The sequence below is a fragment of the Hypanus sabinus genome, chromosome 2 (assembly GCF_030144855.1).
Source record: "Hypanus sabinus isolate sHypSab1 chromosome 2, sHypSab1.hap1, whole genome shotgun sequence".
In the NCBI taxonomy this organism is placed as follows: domain Eukaryota; kingdom Metazoa; phylum Chordata; class Chondrichthyes; order Myliobatiformes; family Dasyatidae; genus Hypanus; species Hypanus sabinus.
Genome location: NC_082707.1, coordinates 40,320,419 through 40,344,351, shown reverse-complemented (window position 1 = coordinate 40,344,351; position 23,933 = coordinate 40,320,419). Strand labels below are relative to the sequence as shown.

Below are 23,933 nucleotides of genomic sequence, written 5' to 3'. Positions count from 1 at the left end.
ACACCCCTGCCTTAGTTGGTGAGATTGAGGAGTTTTACTCGGGCAGTGAATTGGTGGGAATGTAAAGGACAGGAGAGGCCAGATTCCAAGGATAAATAAAGTTTACTTTGCTGAAATGATACAGGCAGGTAAATCTAGTATGTTGAATATAGCATCAAATAATGTAAAATACCCAATGTGGAAGTATGTCAGTTGATGTGTGCTAGAATGAATTGGGTGGTGGCATTGAGTAGGGATGATATGATTGTAGATTATTTCTTCAAAAATCTAGTTAGTGCAAGACTGCATTGAAAGTTCTGGTATTGGCATATCATTGATTTATAAATCAAAATCTAGAATATGATATTTTTGTGGCTGTACTCAAAGAATATTGATGTGCAAGAGAGTTCCATGTAGTTAAATCAGAATTATGCTTGGTAATTGTCTAAATTTGCTTTGGATGAAGAAAACATTTAGGGGGAGATGTTTTAGGAATCATGGAAGATGAACAAGGCTAAATAGATAACCAAAAACTTACAAAGATGTAAGTTTACAAAAACTTCGTAAAAACTTACAAAGATGATTGTAAGTTTTAAAATGGATTCAGATAGCCACTTGAGAAGAAAAAATTTGTAATCCTTTTGGAGAAGGAGGAGGTAATTCGGACTAACTGGCTCTTTCTTTCAAAGTGCTGATACAAACAGAATGGCCCGTGTAGCTTCATTACTATTGACTATATGATTCTATATTTCATCCACCCTGGCCATAAGACTTTATTTTAAAGAAAAGGCTTTGGACTCCAGATGATTATATTTTCATGAACCATTCCTAAGAAATAGTTACTATAAACATATGACTAATCATTCTGAATGCCTGGTTGACATTTGTTTTATTCATTTGATTTAAAATCTTAAAAAATTGCATCTTTTCAACCATTGCACCAATATGTATAATACCAGCAATGCAATAATGCTGCCTGCAGAATAACTGTCACCAGAACAGCTTCCAGTTCCTAAAGAGAGTTAATGTTGTGCTTAACTGATTATTCAAATAATGGTCTGAACAAATACAGTATCTGAACTGGATGGATGAGGAAAGCTTGATCTCCTGTCATATTGTTAACAGATCTTGAGCTCAGATACAGTGGTGCTAGAAAGTGTGCAAAATCTGTCGAATTTTTTATATTTCTGCATAAATATGACCTAAAATGTAATCAGATCTTCACGTAAGTAGTAAAACAAGATAAAGAGATTCATTTATTTATTGAGGAAAAAAATCCAATATTACATGTATTTGTTGAAAAATGTATGTGAAACTCTGGGCTAATGCCTTCTACAAAAGCTATTTGGAGTCGGGTGTTCCAGTCAATGAGATGAGATTGGAGGTGGGAGTTGTAGAGGTTCCCTGCCCTATTAAAAAGATACAAAGTAAGGTTACTGACAGAGCTTGCTCTTCTCAAGAAGACAGATCCCACTCTTCTCTCAAAAGATTTGTTTATGTGCAACATGGTTCTATCAAAACAACTTTCAGAGGACCTGGGAAGACAAATTGTAGAAATACATGAGGCTGGAAAAGGCTACAAAAGTATTTCTAAAGACCTGAGTATTCATCAGTCCACATTAAGAGAGATTGTCTACAAATGGAGGGAACTCAGTACTGTGGCTACTTACCCTGGGAGTGAGTATCCTGCAAAGACCACTCCAATAGCACAATAGCTGAAGTGAAAAAGAACCGAAAAGACCTTCTGAAATCTCTGGAACTTGCTGAAGTTTTTGCTTGTCTGTCCACTATAAGAAAAGCACTGTACAAGAATGGTGTCATTGGAAGGACACCACAGAGGAAACTACTGCTCTCCAAAAAAAAACAAAAAAAACATTGGTGCACATCTCAAGTTTGCAAAAGACCACCTGGATATTTTACACCGCTTCTGGGACAATGTTATGTGGACAGGTGAGACAAAAGTTGAACTTACTGGCAGAAATGCACACTGCTATGTTTAGAGGGAAAAGGGCACTGAACACCAACCAACACCTCATCCCAACTGTGAAGCTTAGTGGAAGGAGTGTCTTTTATTGGGGCTGCTTTGCTGCTTCAAGGCCTGGACAGTTGGCAGTTGTTGAGGGAACAATGAATTCAAAATTGAATCAGGACATTTTACAGGAGAATGTCAGGGTAGCAGTCCATCACCTGAAGCTTAATAGAAGTTGGATGATGCAACTTTCAGATGCAGTGATCTGAAAGACAAGAGTAAATCAGTAACAGAATGGTTTAAAAAGAAGAAAATTTGTGTTTTGGGATGGCCAAGTCAAAGTCCTGACCTTAATTTTATAGAAATATTATGGCAGGACCTGAAGTATGCAGTTTATGCAAGGAAACCCACCAACATCCCAGAGTTTTGTAAGGAGGGAAGGCCTAAGTTCCTCCAAGCCAATGTGCAGGACTGATTTAACAGTTACTGGAAATGTTTGGTTGAAGTTATTGCTGTGCAAAGGGGTCACACTCCTCTGCCCCTCCCCCGTCACAAAAAGCAACGTTCACATACTTTTTCCAACAAATACATGTAGTATTGTATCATTTTTCTCATAAATAAATGAAAAAGTAGAATGTGTTTTGTATTTAATTAGGTTCCCTTTTTTTAGTTTTAGGACTTGAATGAAGTTCTGATCACATTTTAGATCATATTTATGCAGAAGTAGAGAAAATTCTACAAGGTTCACAAACTTCCTAGCACCACTGTATATGAAAAACTAGTTAGCATTCCCAAAAATTTCTGGAGTTGTTTAGTGCTTGTGATTCCACACGTGCTGTAGTTCAAATCTTTAAAGTAAGCAAGTATGAAAATCATTTGCATGATTGGGGATAACATTTGATATAATTTTGGAAATGGATTTCTTTAGAGATAATAACTCAAGTGGCAAAGGAAAGTGGAAGGAGGTATGATTATAAGTTATTAGATGTGTTCTTTCTTGCTCCTTCGCCTATTTTCACCTCGCCCTTGAAAACATGTATTTTCATTTATTATCCAGATGACCCTGATAGAAGGAAGTATTGCAGTTGATGGAAATTTTGCCTACGTGGCTCAACAAGCATGGATTCAAAGTGCCACTGTTAGAGAGAATATTCTGTTTAACAAAGCATACAATGAAGAAAGGTAAAAAAAAATTAGGAATTACTAAGACAATTGTTGGTCAAATTTAAGTATTCAAAGCATAATGTTATCAATTAGTTAAACACAGAAATTGCCATCAATGATCTGGAGGTAAGGTTGTTTCTGTGTTGAAGGAAATTTTTCAGGCCAGTGATTTCTTGCTGGACACACGCATTATGGTCTTTCAGTGGAAGGAAAATGGTCAAGGCACATCAAATAAGATTTCAAAATCATCATGGATTTGATTGAATGTTTATTTTTATTAGTTCACAAATGATTAGTATGGCAATGAGGGTGGATTTTGAACCATGTAAGTGTTCTGGAGCAAGTACAAAACATTGAAAAATTCCTTATCTATGTTAGAGATAACACCTGGCCAGATGTGATGAAATATCCTTGTCATTTGCACACTTTAATGTACTTGACCACACCATCCTTATATGCTTCCTTGCTATTTCTCTTTGATACTTTGATTTGTTCTATTCGTATCATAGTCAGAAAATCTCATGCTGACCTTTAATCTGTTGAACCTGAACCTACACTGTAAAATGCAAATATCTGAAACTTACAGATTAGGTAGCTGAAGCCCTCAGTTCTTCTATAGGTGTACACCATGCAGCTGTAGAACGTACTGTCGAGATTCTTCAGCACTATGTGAGAGAATTGCCGTCCCAAAGTTGAGGTCTATTTGATTTCAGTGGGAATTTTTGGACAGAGGATTATAATATAAAGAGTTAAATGGGGCATTGATTATATTTTTTGTTAAACAATTTAACTTTTAATTATTTCATTAAGTTTCATTAAGTTTTTCTATGACTTTGATTAGCAGAGATGTTTAAATGATATTAAAATCAATAGAGCGCAATCAGAAAAGCACCACACTATACCCTCCATCCACCTTGGTCAGGGTGGCTTGGCGTCTGAACTCCACAGTCAGAGGACCATGCACCACTGAACTTCAAGGTGCAGGAGTGCCAACGTGGAGCAGCAGGTTAGCAAGGTGTGGATTTACATCTTGCTCTTCTTTTACTGTGTATGTTTTCCTTTCTCTTTTTCTTTGATTTCTCCCTCTTCCCCAAACTTTGCTTTTCTTTCTTTAGTTCTCCTGTGTTAGGCACAGGAGTACATTCAGCCAGACACTCATTCCACCGAGATGTAACACTGAGCTTCATAGGAAGTCATTCCTACCTGTGGCCATCAAACCTTACAACTCCTCCCTTGGAGTGTCAGACACCCTGAGCCAATAGGCTGGTCCTGGACGTATTTTCCCACTTGGGATGATTAACTTATTATTATTTAGTTATTTGTGGTTTTATATTGCTATATTTCTTTACTATTCTTGGTGGTGCAGCTGTAACGAAACCCAATTTCCCTCAGGATCAATAAAGTATGTCTGTTTGTCTCTATCTGCCCATCTCCCTCCCCCTTTTCTACCTTACTCCACCATCTCCTTTTGCCTTGCACCATTCCCTCCCACCACCCCCAACCTTTCTGCCATCAGCAAATGTACTAACCCATCGCTCCACTTCCTCATCCAGGTCATTTATAAAAATCACAAAGAGTAGGGGTCCTAGAACTGTGGCACATCACTGGTTACCGACCTCCATACAGAATATGGCTCATCTACAACCACTCTGTTGGCAAGCCGGTTCTGAATCCACAAAGCAATGTCCCCTTGGATCCCATGCCATTATCAAATGCCTTGCTGAAATCCATATACACTACATCTACAGCTCTACCTTCATCAATGTGTTTAGTCACATCCTCAAAAAATTCAATCAGGCTTGTAAGGCACAACCTGCCTTTGAAAAGCCATGCTGACTATTTCTAATCATATTATGCCCCTCCAAATGTTCATAAATCTTGCCTCTCAGGATCTTCTCCAACCACTGAAGTAAGACTCACTGGCCTATAATTTCCTGGGCTGTCTCTACTCCCTTACTTGAACAAGGGAACAACATCTGCAACCCTCCAATCCTCTGGAACCTCTCCTGTCCTCATTGATGATGCAAAGATCATCGCCAGAGGCTCAACAATGTCCTCTCTCGCTTCCCACAGTAGCCTCGGGTACATCCTGTCTTGATGCTTTCCAAAAGCTCCTGCACATCCTCTTCCTTAATGTCTACATCTCAAGCTTTTCAGTCCACTGCAAGTCATCCCTACAATCACCCAGATCCTTTTCCATAGTGTATACTGAAGCAAAGTATTCATTAAGTACCTCTGCTATCTCCTCTGTTTCCATACACACTTTCCCACTGTCACACTTGATAGGTCCTATTCTTTCACGTCTTATCCTCTTGCTCTTCATGTACTTGTAGAGTGCTTTGTGCTTTTCCTTAATTCTTTCTGCCAAGGCCTTCTCACGGCCCCTTCTGGCTCTCCTAATTTCATTCTTGTTCCTTCCTGCTAGCCTTATAATCTTCTAGATCTCTATCATTACTTGGTGTTTTTTTTTTAACCTTTCATAAGCTCTTCTTTTCCTCTTGACTAGATTTACAACAGCCTTTATACACGACACTTCCTGTACCCTACCATCCTTTCCCTGTCTCATTGGGAGGTACCTATGCAGAACCCCACGCAAATATCCCCTGAACATTTACCCACATTACTTCTGTATGTTTCCTTGAGAACATCTGTTTCCAATTTATGCTTCCAAGTTCCTGCCTGATAGCCTCATATTTCCCCTTACTCCAATTGAACGCTTCCCTAACTTGTCTGTTCTTATCCCTCTCCAATGCTCTGCCAAAGGAGATAGAATTGTGATCATTATCTTCAACATGCTCTCCCACTGAGAAATCTGACACCAGACCAGGTTCATTTCCCAATACCAGATCAAGTATAGCCTCTCTTCTTGTAAGCTTATCTATATATTGTGTCAAGAAACCTTCCTGAACACACCTAACAAATTCCACCCCATCTAAACCCCTCATTCTAGGAGGGTGCTAATCAATATTTGGGAAATTAAAATCTCCCACTACAACAACCCTGTTACTATTACACCTTTGCAGAATCTGTCTTCCCATCTGCTCCTCGATGTCCTTGTTACTATTTGGTGGTCTATAAAAAGCACCCAGTCGAGTTATTGACCCCTTCCTATTCCTAACTTCCACCCACAGGGACTCTGTAGACTATCCCTTCATGACTTCCTCCTTTTCTACAGCCGTGACACTATCTCTGATCAGCAGTGCCATGTCCCCACCTCTTTTGCCTCCCTCTCTGTCCTTTCTGAAACATCTAAAATCTGGCACTCTTAAGTATTTCTGCCCCTGAGCCATCCAAGTCTCTGTAATGGCCACAACATCATAGCTCCAAGTGCTAACCTGTGCTCTAAGCTATCAGCTTTGTTCATAGTACTGCTTGCATTAAAATAGACACATCTCAAACCATTGGTCTGAGCACATACCTTCTCTATTATTTGCCTATCCTCCCTTTCGCAGTCTCCAAGCTCTCTATTTGTGAGGCAATCTCTCTTTCCTCTGTCACATCAATTCGGTTCACACCCCCCCCCCCCCCAGCAATTCTAGTTTAAAGTCTCCCCAATAGCCTTAGCAAACCTCCCTGCCAGGATATTGGTATCCCTGGGATTCAAGTGCAACCTGTCCTTTTTGTACAGGACACACGTGCCCCAAAAGAAGTCCCAATTATCCAGAAATCTGAATCCCTGACCCCTGCTCCAATCCCTCAGCCACGCAGCTATCCTCCACCTCATTCTATTCCTATACTGACTGTTAGGTGGCACATGCAGTAATCCCGAGATTACTACCTTTGAGGTCCTGCTTCTCAACTTTCTTCCTAACTCCCTATAGTTAGGTTTTCAGGACCTCCTGCCTTTTCCTACCTTTGAAAATTAATATTCTCCCATTGTGCCTGCTGATTAGAATGGTCCATATGAAGAATAAATAGCACTGTTGGGCCAGAAGGGCCTATTACATTCTATATCTCTAAATAAAGATAAAAATAAAGACGTAAATGTTTGGCAAGCCTGAGACGAGTGTGCTAGATCTAGAGATTAGTGAGGTACAGTGAGTCCAGGAGCAATTAGAAGTAATTGGTTGAGTGCTGCACATTTTCCATAGAAGATGAAGAGTAGAAAATGGAGAAAAAGACTACTTGAAAAGTCAATGTGAGGGTGTACAGGTTGAGCAAGTAAAGATGAACTATCTTGTAGCATGGAGTGAAATTTTCATGGCAGCAGAGCTAAAACCAAGGGCAAGCAATAGGTCAGAACAAAATCAAGTTTCCAACAGACAGTAGTTTTTCTAAGACTCAGTAAGGAAACAGCCCAAAATGAACAAACAGAAAATGCTGGAAATGTTTAAGAGATCAAGCAACATTTGTTGAGAAAGAACTGTTCACCTTTCAAGTCATTTGCCTTCCAGTAGAATAGTCCACAAAAGCTGCCTGACCTACATGAATTGTTCTCATTTAAGATTTAGAGCAACCAAGGCACTTTACTTTTGCAGGAGAAGGTGGCTTCTGACCCAGACTTCCCCAGCATAAAAGTTTAAGTTTCCAGGTACTTAGTTAATAACTACAATAATTGCATGAAAGGTTATGAGCTATAAAAAAATTACCTTTAAACTTGTAGCAATAAGCTAGCTGATCCAGATAAATCTTAATGCAACTCTGACACCAACAAATCCTGTTGGTGGAGAAGTCCAAGAGTTAGTGAAAATGGAGCAATTTCAACTCTTGAAAGAGCATAGTGGAGTGAAGAGTAGAGAAGTACAAGGTCAGATTAAGGTTGGTGGATTCTTAAGCTAACAATTAGGATGTAAAATTTGATCCTTCTAATAAGGCTTTGCGTAATTAGGCTTTACAAGTCTAATTGTTGTAAAGACTTGCATTTAATTTCTAGAAAGACCCCGAAACCTATATAGATAGCTGCTGTAAATCTCTTCATGTTGAATTTGGCCATTTTTAAAAAAAAAAAATTCAAACTGCTCTGTAAATCAGGTTCATGAGCTTCAAACTTTTAAAGGACTGTATTAGTTGCACCTGCAACATTTCACACCTGCAAAGGCCACTTAATTTAAAGTAACTTCTTTGGTGTAAGCTAAGCATCTATTCCGTCAAAAAATGTGCAAACTGGATTGCAACGTGGCTTGTCTGGTTCTTCGGAACTGTTTGCTTGTTAACCAGCTCTTTGATGCAAGCAATCTTTGTGAACATTTGTTCCACTTAATTGATTAAATATAGAGCATAAATGTTTTTGTGAATATATTAAATGTGACAACATTTAATGTAATAAAATTAATTTTTTTTCTCTTCAACACAGATATAATAATGTTCTTGCAGTATGCTGCCTCAAGCAAGATCTTGCAGTATTGCCCAATGGAGATTTGACACAGGTATGAAATGTGCTCTTTTTGTTTGCTGTACCTATATTATGCTTAGCTAAACTGAAAATCATTAAAACTGTAGATGCAGGAAATCTGAAATTAAAACCAGAAAATTCTAAGGACAGCTAGTCGCTTAGGCCGCAATAATTTGCAGGAACGCAGTTCCTGCTGGAACTTTGTTGGGCAAGCAGCAGCTTTTGATTGACAAGAAGTTTAAATCTTCCCTTCGACGGGACTTCAGTGAAACTGTGTCTCACTGCTACCCTTCTGTGATCCCTGCTGCTCTCCAACTCTTTGAGACCTATCACCTGGAGTTTCTCTCTCCCCTCCCTCACCTTTTAAATCTGCTGCTCAGCATTTTTATCTCCAGTCCTGTCAAACTGTTTTGGCCCAAAACATCGACTATACTTTTTTCCATAGATGCTGCCTGGCCTGCTGAGTTCCTCCAGCAGTTTGTGTTTGTCGCTCAGATTTCCAGCATCTGCAGATTTTCTCTTGTTTATTCTTATTTCATATTGCTTGAGTATAGTAATCCTTGAATATCCTTTAAGAGTGAATACTTTAAGAGGTCCACAGAAACTGAAGTAAAACTCTTCCCTGTGAACTGATTGAAAACAGACTCATAAAGCATCAGCTTTAACAAAGTAGAAAAATTCCATGGTCCTTCTGTAATTCTCCACTCTTTTACAGGGTAAAATATATACAGAATTTAGTGGCAAAAGTTTTTGGATAATTTTGTTCCTTTGCTATGATTCATAAGACCATGAGATATTGAAGCAGAATTAGGCTATCTGGCCCATCAAGTCTGCTCTGTCATTTCTTTATAGCTGATCCAATTTCCCTATTAGCCCCAATCACCAACCTTCTTCCCGTATTCCTCCATGCCCTGACCAGTCAAGAATCTATCAACCTCTTGATTAAATGTACATGAAGACTTGGTTGCCACAACTGGCTGTGGCAAATAATTCCACAGATTCACTACTCTCTGGCTAAAGAAATTACTCCTTATCTCCATTCTAAAAGGATGCCACTCCATTTTAAGGATGCGTCCTCTGGTGTTAGACTCTCTCACCATAGGAAACATCCTCTCCACATCCACTTTATCAAGGCCTTTCACCATTTGATAGGTTTCAATGAGGTCACCCCTCATTCTTCTGAATTCTAGTGAATACAGGCCCAGAGCCATCAGACGCTTTTCATATCACAAGCCATTCAATCCTGGAATTATTTTCGTGAACCTTCTTTGAACCCTCTCCAGTTTTAACACGTCCTTTCTATGATAAGTCAGAGAGGATTCCATAGTGAGGGGAACAAACAGGAGGTTCTGTCAGCCTGATAGAGATACCCGCAAGGTGTTTTGCCTCCCAGGTGCTAGAGTACAGGATGTCTCGGATCGGGTGCAGAGTATTCTAAAGGGAGAGGGTGAACTGCCAGAAATCTTGGTACATGTTGGTACCAATGACAGAGGAAGAAGAGAGAATTCAGGGAATTGGGTAAGAAGCTGAAAAGCTGGATCTCCAGGGTTGTTACCTCAGGATTGCTGCCTGTGCCATGTGTTAACGAGAGCAAGAATGGCATGATCAGGCATATTAATGCATGGCTGAGAGACTGATTTAGGGGGCAGGGCTTCGGGTTCCTGGATCATTGGGGCCTCTTCTGGGGTAGGCACAACCTGTACAAAAAGGCCGGGTTACGTCTGAACCCAAAAAGGTCCAATATCCTAGCAGGCAGGTTTAATAGAGCTGTTAGGGAATGTTTAAACTAATTCGGCAGGGGTTTGGGAACTGGACTGATAGAACTAAGGAAGGGGAAAGCAGAAATAAATCAAAGATAGCATGCAACAGAGATGATAGAACAGGCAAGAGATGAGACATAATCGCAGCCAGTGGGATGATTTTCAGGGCTATAGAGATGTGGTGCAGTTAAAACAGAAAGCAACAAACACTGGACTGAGAGTGTTATATTTGAATCCATGCAGCATAAGAAATAAAATGGACGATCTTGAAATTCAGCTACAAATTGGCAAGTATCACATTGCGGCCATCTCTGAAACTTAGCTAAAGGATGCCTGCCATTGGGAGTTGAACATCCAATGATAAATGGTGTGTCGGAAAGATAGGTTAGTAGGCAGAGGGGGTGGTGTGGCCTTGTGTATAAGAAATTGTATTAAATCATTAGAAAGGGATGACATTGGATCGGAAGGTGTAGAGTCTCTGTGGGTTGAGTTAAGAAATGGTAAGGGTAAAAGGACCCTAACAGCAGCTGGGATGTGGATTACAAATTGCAGCAGGAGAGAGAAAAGGCGTCTCAGAAGGGCAACGTCGTAATTGTTGCGGATTTTAACATGAAAGTGGATTGGGAAAACCAGGCCAGTACTGGATCTCGAGAGAATTTATAGAATGTCTAAGGGATGGCTTTTTAGAACAGCTTGTTGTTGAGCCCATAAGGGGATTAACGATGCTGGATTGGGTGCTGTGCAATGATCCGGAGGTGATAAGAGAGTTTAAGGTTAAGGAACCCTTAGGGAACAGTGATCACAATATAACCGAGTTCACTTTGAAATTTGAGAAGTAAAAGTTAAATTCCAGTGTGTCAGTATTTCAGTGGAATAAAGGAAATTACAATGGCATGAGAGGGGAACTGGTTAAAGTTGACTTAGAAAGGGACACTAGCGGGAAAATCAGCAGAGCTGCAGTGGTTGGAGTTTCTGTGAAAAATGAGGGAAGTGCAAGACAGATACATTCGAAATAAGATGTTGGCGTTCATTTCTGGAGGTGTAGAATATAAGAGCAGGGATATGGTGTCGAGGCTCTATAAGACTCTCGTGAGACCAAACTTGGAGTATTGTATGCAGTTTTGGGCTCCATATTTTAGAAAGGATATACTAACATTGGAGAGGGTTTAGAGAAGGTTCACGAGAATGATTCCAGGACTGAAGGGTTCCTGTATGAGGAACGCCCGGCAGCTCTTGGGCTGTATTCCCTGGAGTTCAGGAGAATGAGGGGGGATCTCATCGAAACATTCCGAATGTTAAAAGGCCTGAACAGATTAGATATGGCAAAGTTATTTCCCATAGTAGGGGGAGTCTTGGACAAGAGGGCACGACTTCAGGGTTGAATGACATCCATTTAAAACAGAGGTGCTGAGAAATTATTTTAGGCAGAGGGTGGCTGTGGAGGCCAAGTCATTGGGTGCATTTAAGGTTGAGATAGATAGGTTCTTGATTAGCCAGGGCATCAAAGGGTATGGGGAGAAGGCAGGGGACTGGATGACTGGAAGAATTGGATCAGCCCATGATTAAATGGCCTACTTCTGTTCCTATATCTTACGGCTTTATAAGTTTGTATATTTCTGTCAAGTCATTTCTTGGCCTTCAAAATAAAATGATCCCAAACTCGCTAACCAATCCTTCTAACTCTAAACCCCTATAAATCTTTTCTGGATTCTATCTAATGCTTTTGTCAGGCTTCATATATAGTGAGCTAAACGAAATTGAACACAATACCTCAACTGAGACCAGATCAGTATTTTATATAAGATCAGCATAACCTTTTTCTTCTATACTCCATGCATCTGTTGGACATGTGTATGTGATATGTACCATTGCCTCTGCCTGGGCAGCCACTTACATCATTGATGCACCCTTATCTCCACATTGCCCCTCTAAGAGCAGTATCCTTCATACCTCTCCTCGTTCTTCCTGACACAATGTATCACTTCACATTTCCCTAAATTAAATGACGTTGGCCAACTGTGTACCTGCTTCAACAGCTTATTAATATCTTGTGCAGTCTATCATTTAACTCTTCTCAGTTCCTGATACTGATAAGTATTGTTGTCCACAAACTTAGAAAATGTAAATTACATCCCCAGTGCCTCCCAGCACTTATCCTTGCAAGCAGAACAAGTGCTACACCTGCCTCTACACTTCCTCCCTCACTGTGCCCCAAACAGTCCTTCCAGGTGAGGCAACACTTCACCTGTGAATCTATTGCGTCTGGTGCTCCCAGTGTGGCCTTCTGATTTTTTTGGTGAGACCTGATGTAGATTGAGAGATGGCTTTGCCAAGCACCGAAGCTCCGTCTGCCAGAAGAAGTGGGATCTCCCAGTGGCCACACATTTTAATTCCACTTCCCATTGCCATTCTGGCATGTCAGTCCGTGGCCTCGTCTACTATTGGTGTGAGGCAACACTCAAGTTAGAGGAGCAACACTTTGTATTCGGTCTGGGTAGCCCTCAAACTGGTGGCATGAACATCGATTTCTCAAACTTCCAGTAATGACCCCCCCCCCCCCCTTCACCATTCCCCATTCCCATTTTCCTCTCTCACCTTATCTCCTTGCCTGCCCATCACCTCCCTCTGGTGCTCTTCCCCCTTTTCTTTCTTCCATCGCCTTCTGCCCTCTCCTCTCTCCTATCAGATTCTCCCTTCTCCAGCTCTGTATCTCTTTCACCAATCAACCTTCCAGCTCTTTATTTCACCCCTCATCTCCCCCCACACCACGGTTCCACCTGTCACTTTATGTTGCTTCCTCCCCTTCCCCCACCTTCTAACTCTGACTCATCTTTTTTTCTCTCCAGTCCTGATGAAGGGTCTCGACCCAAAATGTTGACTGTTTACTGTTTTCCATAGATACTGCCTGGCCTGCTGAGCTCCAGCATTTTGTGTGTGTTGCTTGGATTTCCAGCATCTGCAGATTTTTCTCTTGTTTATGATTGGACTACTACACTGCTAAGTTTCTTCCAGTGATGCCTACCCTAAAAAAGACTAAACCTTCCTTTCAGGAGTTCAGTGAAACCCCCCTCTCTCACTGTTCCCCTCTGTGACTTCTGCAGCCCTCCTACTCTTCAACTATGCGTTCATCCAGATCAGCTACCACAGCCACTTATACTTACTGGGAACATATCTTTGCCGCCAGCTTGTACCATATGGCTTCCAGATCTGTTTTCAAACCTCTCGATTTGGACCCTTTGAGGACTCCTGGTACTCACATTCAATTGACTGTTTCTCCCACTGCATTCTATGCGACATACTTTCTGACACGAGAAGGCACCTAGGGTCCCATCCTAGTCACTTCCACAACTCCGTAATTCTCTCTCTGCTGCCTAAAATGGACCTGTACACTACTATATCTTCCGCCAGATCAATGCTTTCAGTCACCAGTTCTTCGGCTTTCTCATGTCCTACAAGGATCAGAAAATTGCCCGATTACAGACTATAGAGCTTGCTGTCTCCAGTGCCGGCGGGCATGGAAGTTTCCAGTCCCTGATCCCTGCTGCAGATCTCAACAGTTCTAATGATCTCGAGCAGATTCAGATCCCGGACTCCACCACCATCAATGCAGGTTCCAATGATCTCAGACTCCTTCAAAGTGCCGATTATGCAATCTCCAACTCCAACTCCAAACTTGACAGACAGCACCTCCAGGCTGGGACTTTACACGCTGCTGCTGGAATCCCTGACTCCCCTTCCTCTGCCACCACTCTGCAATCCTGCATCTCTTCAGGTCCCACTACCAGCTCTTGGGTCCTCAAAGCTTCCATCTTGCTGTTGTCCCACTTTCCCTGAACACCCCAACCTTCCCCTCTCTTCTGACACGACCAACTCCCTTCCCTTCCTCTGATCCCAGCTCTCATCTATACCAGGTCTTCATGATCCCCTCTGACCTTCCTGTCTCTGAGGCAAAATGTTCTGTCCTCGGTAGAAGCCTCACCTTTGTCCCCCTGCGCCTATACCTCGGTGAGTACCACGCCCACTATGATGCTGAGTTCTTCTTCTACCACCTCCATCTCCGGGCCTACTTCTTTGGTAAGGAATCTCCATCCTGCACCGATGACGCCTTCTCCCTTCAACCCCCCCCCCCCTTCCTGGACACCCCACTCTGGTCTTCTGCCTGTTCCAGATCTTTTCATTGCTAACTGTTGGCAGGATATCAACCATTGCAACTTCACCACTCCTCTCACCAACTCCAACCTCCTTCCGAAAGCACTGGTCTCCACTTATTCTGCGCTAATCCAAACCTCACCATCAAACCAGCAGATAAGGGGTGTGCTGTGGTAGTTTGGCAAACTGACTTCTACCTTGCTAAGGTCTGGCGACCATTGTCAGACAGCTCTTCTTGCTTATCCCTCGAAAAGGACCTCACTACAGAGCACCAGGCTATTGTCTTCCACTCCATCATCGATCTTATTAACTCTGGGGGTCTCTCATCCACTGCCACCAACCTCGTAGTTCCCTCACCTCACACCTCCTACCCAAGATCCACAAACTTGCCTGTCCAGGTAGACCCATCGTTTCTGCTTGTTCCTGCCTGACTGAACTTGTATCTGCATACCTTGACTCAGTTTTATCCCCCCTGGTTCAATCCCTTCCTACATCCGTGACACCTCACACACTCTTGATCTTTTCAGTAATTTCAAGTTCTCAAGATATCATACTGATATCTTATTTTCAGTCTGGATGTCCAGTCTCTATACACCTCCATCCCCCACTAGGAAGGCCTCAAAATCTCTCTGTTTCTTTCTATCATTGGCTCCTCCCCCTTCCTTCAAACAAAAGATATAGCCATGGGTACTTGCATGGGTCCCTGCTATGCCTGTCTGTTTGTCAGATACGTGGAACAGTCCATGTTCCAAGCCTACACTGGTATCACTCCCCAAATTTTCCTACACTACATCGATGACTACATTGGTGCTGCTTCCTGTACCCATGCAGAGCTTCTTGACTTGATCAACTTTGCCTCCAGCTTCCACCCTGCCTTCAGATTAACCTGGTGTAGCAGTGTGCCACACGCAGTGCTAAAATAACGACACAGAGTCGATAAACTACAGCTAAAGAAAGATTTTATTCGAATTTCACAGCCTTGCTTTAAAGCCTCCCTGATCCCGCCCTCCCCAGGCGCAGATGCTGTAGGGGCACGTACTCATAATCCCACGCAGGCTTTTCCCTTTGTTGGTGAAGCAGACCTGGCGCCCTTTTGGGACTGGCCTTTGTGCCGGCGCGCTGGCTATTTGTGAGCCTGTTCGAGTGCACTAGGAAGTGGGTCGCCACATAACCCCCCTCCCAGAACTGGTGATACACCCCCCCCCCCCCCCCCCCCCCAATGTCCACAGTCTGGGTCGGACTCCGTTTGGGAGGTTGGCCTCTGCGCCACGGTGCCGGAAACTCGACTGGTTGCGTCAAGTCCACATGGGCCTGTTTGAGTCGGACCACCGTGAAAACCTCCTCTCTCCCCCCAACATCCAGCACAAACGTGGACCCGTTGTTCCTGAGCACCGTAAACGGCCCCTCGTAGGGCCGTTGCAGCAGTGGCCGATGCCCGCCCCTTCGTACAAACACAAACTTACAGTTCTGCAGGTCTTTGGGTATGCAGGTCGGGTTCTGCCCATGCTGCGAAGTGGGTATGGGGGCCAGGTCACCGAGCCTCCTCCATAGTCTGCCCAGGACTGCTGCGGGATTTTCCTCTTGCCCCCTTGGGGCTGGAATGAACTCCCCGGGGACGACCAGGGGTGCACCGTACACCAACTCGGCCAACGAGGTGTGCAGATCGTCTTTGGGCGCTGTATGGATGCCGAGTAGGACCCAGGGAAGCCCGTCCACCCAGCTAGCTCCTCTCAGGCGGGCCATGAGAGCCGACTTTAGGTGACGGTGGAAACGCTCCACCAGGCCGTTCGACTGTGGGTGGTAGGCAGTGGTGTGGTGCAGCTGTGTCCCCAAAAGGCTGGCCATAGCTGACCACAGGCTGGAGGTGAACTGGGCGCCTCTGTCAGAGGTAATGTGGGCCAGTACACCAAAGCGGAACACCCAGGTGGCGATCAGTGCCTGGGCACAAGATTCGGAGGTGGTATCGGTGAGCGGGACCGCCTCTGGCCATCTTGTGAACCGGTCCATGATAGTCAGGAGGTGCCGTGCTCTGCGCGATACTGGCTGAGGGCCCACGATATCCACATGAATGTAGTCAAAACGCCGGTGGGTGGGGTGGAACTACTGCAGCAGAGCTTTGGTGTGCCGCTGCACCTTGGCCGTCTGGCAGTGCATGCACGTTCTGGCCCATTCACTGACCTGCTTGCGGAGTCTGTGCCAAACGAACCTGCTGGAGACCATCTGGACGGTTGTCCTGATGGAGGGGTGCACTAAGTTATGAATGGAGTCGAAAACGCGTCGCCGCCAAGCTGACGGGACGGGGCTGGCCAGTGGTGACGTCACAGAGTAGGGTCCTCTCACCTGGGAATACGGGGAGGTCCTGGAGCTGCAAACCGGAGACTGCGGTTCTGTAACTCAGGATCTCGTCTGCCTGCTGCGCCTCTGCCAGCACCTCAAAGTCTACCCCTTGGGAAAGGGCATAAATGTTAGGGCGAGAGAGAGCGTCCGCCATGACATTGTCTTTTCCCGAGACATGCCGGACATCCGTCGTGTATTCAGAGATGTAGGACAGATGGCGCTGCTGGCGGGACGACCAGGGATCGGATACTTTCGTGAATGTAAAGGTAAGCGGCTTGTGGTCCGTGAACGCGGTGAAGGGCCTACCTTCTAAGAAGTACCTGAAATGCCGGATTGCCAGGTACAGCGCCAACAGTTCCCGGTCGAAAGCACTGTATTTGAGCTCGGGTGGCCGCAAGTGTTTGCTGAAAAACGCCAAGGGTTGCCAGTGACCCGCGATGAGTTGCTCCAGTACCCCACCGACTGCCGTGTTAGAGGCGTCCACTGTGAGGGCGGTAGGGACGTCCATTCTGGGGTGCACTAGCATTGCGGCGTTCGCCAAGGCTTCTTTCATTTTAATGAAAGCAGCAGCAGACTCCTCGTCCCACGTAATGTCCTTGCCCGGACCCAACATCAGGGCGAATGGGGGCGGATGATTTGGGCAGCTGAAGGGAGGAAGCGGAGGTAGAAATTGACCATACCTACGAATTCCTGAAGGACTTTGATCGTGGTGGGTCGGGGGAAATGGCAGACTGCGTCTACCTTAACAGGCAGAGGGGTCTTTAGTAATCCTGTGGCCCAGGAAGTCAATGGTGTCGAGCTCGAACTGGCATTGGCCAGATTGATTGTTAGACCGTACTCACTCAGTCGGGCGTAGAGTTGACGGAGGTGGGACAGATGCTCCTGACGACTGCTGCTGGCTATGAGGATGTCGTCCAAATAGATGAATGCGAAGTCCAGGTCGCGTCCCACCGCGTCCACTAACCGCTGGGACGTCTGTGCAGCATTCTTCAGGCCGAACGGCATGCGGAGGAACTTGAAAAGGCCGAATGGGGTGATGAGAGCCATCTTGGGGACGTCATCTGGATGCATCGGGATTTGATGGTATCCCCGGACAAGGTCTACCTTGGAGATCTGTGCGCCGTGCAGCTTTGCTGCAAAGTCCTGAATGTGCGGCACAGGGTAACGGTCTGGTGTGGTAGCCTCATTCAGCCTGCGGTAGTCGCCGCATGGTCTCCAGCCCCCTGTCGCCTTCGGCACCATGTGCAGGGGGGAGGCCCATGGGCTGTGGGACCACCGGAAGATCCCCAATTCCTCCATCCTCTTGAACTCCACCTTCGCCAGTCGGAGCTTGTCTGGAGGAAGCCGCCGAGCGCGAGCGTGGAGGGGTGGTCCCTGGGTCGGGATGAGGTGCTGTACGCCGTGTCGGGGCATGGTTGCTGTGAACTGCAGTGCCAGAACCGATGGGAAATCCGCCAGGACCCTGGTGAAGTCGTTGTCGGACAGCGTGATGGAGTTGAGGTGTGGGGCTGGCAACTGGGCTTCTCCCAGGGAGAACGTCTGAAAGGTCTCGGCGTGGACCAGTCTGCCTCGGCAGGTCAACCAGCAAGCTGTGAGACTGCAAAAAATCCGCACCCAGAAACGGTTGGGCTACGGCGGCCAATGTGAAGTCCAGTGTGAACCTGCTGGAGCCGAACTGTAGTTGCACCGTATGGGTGCCATAGGTCCTTACTGTGCTGCTGTTCACGGCCCTCAGAGGGGGACCCGGTGCCCTGTTGTGGGTGTCATAACTTGTCGGAGGTAAGACGCTGATCTCGCTACCGGTGTCGACCAAAAAACCGCGTCCCGACCTCTTGTCCCACACATACAGGAGGCTATCCCGATGGCCAGCAGCCGTAGCCATCAACGGCGGCTGGCCCTGGCATTTCCCGGGAACTTGCAGGGCGGGCTTCTGCGCCGCACCGCTGGTGGTAGAAGCACCATTGTTCGTTGGTCTCCTCACCCTTGCCTCTGGGGTTAGCGAGCTCTGTGGCTGGGCCTGGTCTGGTTTGCTGCTGGGAGCGTGGCCTGCTGATCTGTGCGACGGACGCCCCACTCTCCTTCTTGGCATTCCACAGCAAGTCCGCCCAGGCTGCCACCTTCCGGGGGTCTTTGAAATCCGCGTCGGACAGCAGCAGGCGCTCCAGGAATGCCTGCTCAAACATGAGGCAGGGTTTGTGTCCACCGGCCAGAGACATCTCATTCATTAAAGCCAATGGAGGTCTGTCTCCCAAGCCAGCCAGGTACAGTAAACGGGCCGCCCGCTCGCGCCGTGAGAGTCCAAAAGTCCTTATGAGCAGGGCTTTGAATTCCGTGTACTTGCTGTCCGCTGGGGGAGACTATACGAACTCCTCAACCTGGGCCGCTGTGTCCTGGTCGAGGGAGCTCACCACGTAGTAGTAACGTGTGTCCTCTGAGGTTATCTACCAAACGTGGAATTGGGCTTCTGCTTGCTGAAACCATAGGTGAGGTCGCAGCATCCAGAAGCTTGGCAGTTTCAATGAAACCACATGAACAGATGCAGCGTCCAAAAATCATTTGGACTGTCGGGGTCACCAATTGTAGCGGTGTGCTACACGCAGCGCTAAAATAACGACACGGAGTCGGTAAACTGCAGTTAAAGAAAGATTTTATTCAAACTTCACATCCTTGTTTTAAAGCCTCCCTGATCCCGCCCTCCCCGGGTGCGGATGCTGTAGGGGCACGTACTCACAATCCCCCGCAGGCTTTTCCCTTTGTTGGTGAAGCAGACCTGGTGCCCTTTTGGGACTGGCCTTTGTGCCGGCGCGCTGGCTATTTGTGAGCCGGTTCGAGTGCGCTAGGAAGTGAGTCGCCGCACTGGTACATTTCCAACACCTCCCTCCCCTTTCTCAATCTCTCTGTCTCTATCTCTGGAGACAGCTATTGATATCTATTATAAAACCACTGACTCTCACAGCTACCTGGACAATACCCCTTCCCACTCTGCTACTTCTAAAACTGCTATCCCCTTCTCTCAATTCCTCCGTCACTACCACATCTGCTCTCAGGAGGAGGCTTTTCATTCCAGAATGAAGGAGATGTCCTCCTCCTCCAAAGAAAGGTGCTTCCTTTCCTCCACCATCAATGCTGCCCTCAACTGCATCTCGGCCATTTTGGGCATGTCTGCCCTCACCCCATTCTCTCACTCACCCACCAGGGATAGTCCTCGCCTCAACCCACCAGCTTAGCACATAATCGTCCGTATCAAAATATTCTGTCAAATTTGTTAAGCGAAATTTGGCCCTAACAAATCTGCAATCATCTGCCATAATTGATTCATTTTCCTCCAGGTCATTATCAATCAGTTCCCAAATCAGCATTTCTAAAAGCTTTCCCACCACTGTGATTAAGCTGACTGGCCTGCAGTTGCACTTATCCTTATCACTTTTTCTTTGATTTGGGGAGTAACATTTGCAACTCCAGTCCTCTGGCACTATCCTCTATCCAAGGAGTACTAACAGATTATTGCCAATGTCCCTGTGATTATTTTGTTTGCTTCCCCAAAATCCTAGGATGTGTCTTAACCGCTTTAACATCAGCCAACTTTTCCAATACCTCTGTTAAAGTGACTTTGCTATCTCCATTTTGGCTATCAGTTTGGAAGGATTGATGTAAAATACTCACTAAATATTGTGTAATTCCTATTTTTAGATCATAAGATATAGGAGCCGAATTAAACCATTTGGCCTTTCAAGTCTGCTCTGCCATTCAATCATGGCTGATCGTTTTTTCCCTCCTCAACCTGAGTCCCCAGCCTTCTCCATGTAATCATTGATGCTGTGTCCAATCAAGAACCTATCAATCTTGGTCTTAAATACACCCAGCAACCCGGCCTCCTGAAGTAACCCTGCCTGAAGTAACAAATTCCAAAAATTAACTACTTTCTAGCTAAAGAAATGTCTCTGCATTTCTGTTTTAAATGGACACCCCTCTAACCTTCAGGCTGTGCCCACTTGTCCTGGACTCCACCACCATGGGAAACATCCTTTCCACATCTACTCTGTCTAGGCCTTTCAACGTTTAAAAGGTTTCAATGAAGTCCCCCTTCATCCTGCAAAATTCCAGCGAGTACGGACCCAGAACCATCAAACGCTCCTCACATGACAACTCTTTCATTCCTGGAATCATCCTTGTGAACCTCCTCTGAACCCTCTCCAATACCCACATAGCTTTTCTCAGCTGAGGATCCCAAAACCGTTCACAATTTTGAGGTCCTCATCTAAGAAAAGATGTGCCTTATAAAGTTTCAGTATCACATCCCTGCTCTTGTATTCTAGACCTCTTGAAATGAATCACAAACAAGAGAAAATCTGCAGATGCTGGAAATCCGACAACACACACAAAATGCTGGAGGAACTCTGCAGGCCAGGCAGCATCTATGGAAAAGAGTACTGTCAATGTTTCTGGCCAAAACCCTTTGGTAGGACTGGATGAAAAAAAAGCTGAGGAGTAGATTTAAAAGATAGGGAGCGGGAAGAAAGAAACACAAGGTGAAATCTGAAGGGAAGATGAAGTAAAGAGCTGAGAAGTTGATGGGTGAAAATAACAAGATCCTGAAAGAAAGAAAAGGGGGAGGTGCACCAGAAGGAGGTGATAGGCAGGCAAGCGGATAAGGTGAGAGAGGGAAAAGGAGATGGGAAGTGGTGAAGGAGAGGAGGGTAGGGGGCATTACCAGAAGTTTGTGAAATCAGTGTTCATGCCATCAGGCTGGAGGCTATCCAAATGGAATATAAGATGATGTTCCTCTAACTTGAAATTAATGCTGAGATTTTATTTGCCTTCCTCACCACCAACTCTACCTGCAAGTTAACCTTTAGGATGTTCTGCACAAGGACTCCCAAGTCCCTTTGCATCTTACATTTCTGAATTTTTTCACCGTTCAGAAAACAGCCTGCATGTTTCCCCGCAGTGCATGACCATGCATTTTCCAACATTGTATTTCATTTACCACTTTCCAGCCCGTCCAAGACTTTCTGCAACTTTCCTGTTTCTTCAACACTACCTGCCCCTCCACCAAGCTTTGTATCATCTACAAGCTTGGCAATAAAGCCATCTATTCCATCATCAAAATCGTTGATATACTGCATAAAAAGAAGCAGTCCCAACACAGATACCTGAGGAACACCACTAGTCACTGGCAGCCAACCAGAAAAGGATTATTTTATTCCCACTCACTGTCTTCTACTAATCAGCCAATGCTCTAACCATGTCAGTAACTTTCCTGTAATACCATGGGCTCTTAACTTTATAAGCAGTCTAATGTGTGGCAGCTTGTCAAAGACCTTCTAAAAGTCCAAAAATACAATATTCACTGCATACCCTTTATCTATCCTACTTGAATCTTCTCAAGGAATTCCAACAGGTTCATCAGACAAGACTTTCTCTTAAGGAAACCATGCTGACTTTGTCCTATCTTCTTCTGTATCACCAGGTACTCCATAACTTCATGTTTAACAATTGGCTGCAACATCTTCCCAACTACTGAGGACAGGCTAACTAGTCTATAATTTCCTTTCTGCTGTCTTCCTCCTTTCTTAGAGTAGGGTGACATTTGCAATTTTCCAGTCCTCTGGCACCATGCCAGAGTCAAATGATTTTTGAAAGATCATAACCAATACCACCACAATCTCTACCTCTCCCTCTTTCAGAATCGTAGAGTGCAGCGACTTATGTACTCTTAAGTCTTTCAGCTTTTTGTGCTCCATTGTAATAGTAACTGCACTCACCTCTCTTCCCTCGCACCCTTTAACATCTGGCACAATGCTGGTGTCTTCCACAATGAAGATTGTGGAAGACAATTTTTGTCCTAATATCTCTGTGTAGAAGCTTTTTAAATATTTACCGATAGAAAACTTGTGGTTTCTCATTTACATTGGCAATTTTTTTCTCATATTCTTCACTTATTTAATTTCACACCCCCTCTTATTGTTTTGTAATTTGCGTGGTTCACATCACTTTTGCAACCCTATACATAATACATTGCCTTATTTTGCTTTGTCTTTCTTTATCTCCTTCATTATCCAGGGAGCTTTGAACTTTCTTGTTCCTCATGAAATTGTACTAAAACTATATGTGAGCTATCCCGTCCTTAAGGCAACCAATTCTTCGGTTTTATTTGCTTACCTGCCTTTTTTTGTGTTTCCAGCTTAGCTAGGCCATTCTCAATACTATTGAAATTTGTCTTCCAATTAATTATTTTTGCTTTAGATTTTTTTTTGTAGCTACTCGAAATCTTGGGATGTCATGATCAATCTCTCCTTAAAAAAAAATCTAACAAAACTCTGTGCACTCAACTCACTTTATTGCCCATAGTCAGATCCACCAGTGCCTTCATTGTCATTGGACTAAAAACATTTTATTCTTTTAAAAAAGTCTTGGACATATTTTGAAAACACTTTGTTTTCCCTGCCCTTAATCATGTTGCCATCCCAATTGACTTTGGGATGATTAAGCTGCTCCCATGCAGTTTTTGAAGGTTGACTAATTTTCAAGGACAACTACATTTAATTTGTTGGTTATAGGTGATCAAGGAATGAGTTGAGGAAAGGAACACAGCTAACAACGTAGTTTGGGATGATTTAAGAGATGAAAATCTAGCCTTAACAAAATATTTAACAAAAGAGGATTTTCACTTTTATGAAAATTTTTCCCATATAAATTAATGGTTCTTCACTTTACGCCATTTTGGCTTAAGAAAGGTTTTATAGGAACGCTCTACCTTTGTAAAGGGGGAGGAGACACCTGTATCTCTAAATTAAAAGTGACATAATAAATTATAAAGTTGAACAGTTCAAAGTATTATCAAAATCTCACTTTTGTGTTCACATGTAATTGAATTTAGAATGATACTTGTTTGTTCTTCAGAAAGTACGGTAAGTTCTAAACAAATACCCAGAGACAATCCATAAGTTGCTGTCTTAGTATAGAAACTTGTAAATTTTTTTTAGCCAATGTGCTGATAATTTTCCACCACTTGGATGGCATATACAGGTGGGTGAACACGGGGCTAACTTGAGTGGAGGACAACGCCAGAGAATAAGTTTAGCGCGTGCCTTGTACAGTGACAAAAGCATTTATATCTTGGATGATCCACTCAGTGCACTGGATGCTCATGTTGGGAATCACATCTTCAACAATGCAATTAAAAAGCAACTAAATTTGAAGACTGTTCTGTTTATCACTCACCAGCTTCAGGTAATTTAGA

At 44.4% G+C, this 23,933-nt stretch overlaps 1 protein-coding gene across 7 annotated transcripts in view; it reads left to right on the top strand.

Moving 5' to 3' along the window:
* abcc5 (ATP-binding cassette, sub-family C (CFTR/MRP), member 5) overlaps positions 1 to 23,933 on the top strand; it is a 136,149-nt gene that overhangs the window by 50,707 nt on the left and 61,509 nt on the right. For all 7 annotated transcript variants that reach the window (XR_009506872.1, XM_059944643.1, XM_059944647.1 and 4 more), the window contains 3 exons: positions 3,006 to 3,130; positions 8,406 to 8,478; positions 23,720 to 23,923. Coding sequence is in view for 6 of the 7 variants with exons in the window: in XM_059944643.1 (XP_059800626.1) it covers positions 3,006 to 3,130; positions 8,406 to 8,478; positions 23,720 to 23,923 (402 nt within the window). In the remaining variant the exon portion in view is untranslated. The remainder of the gene's footprint in view (positions 1 to 3,005; positions 3,131 to 8,405; positions 8,479 to 23,719; positions 23,924 to 23,933) is intronic.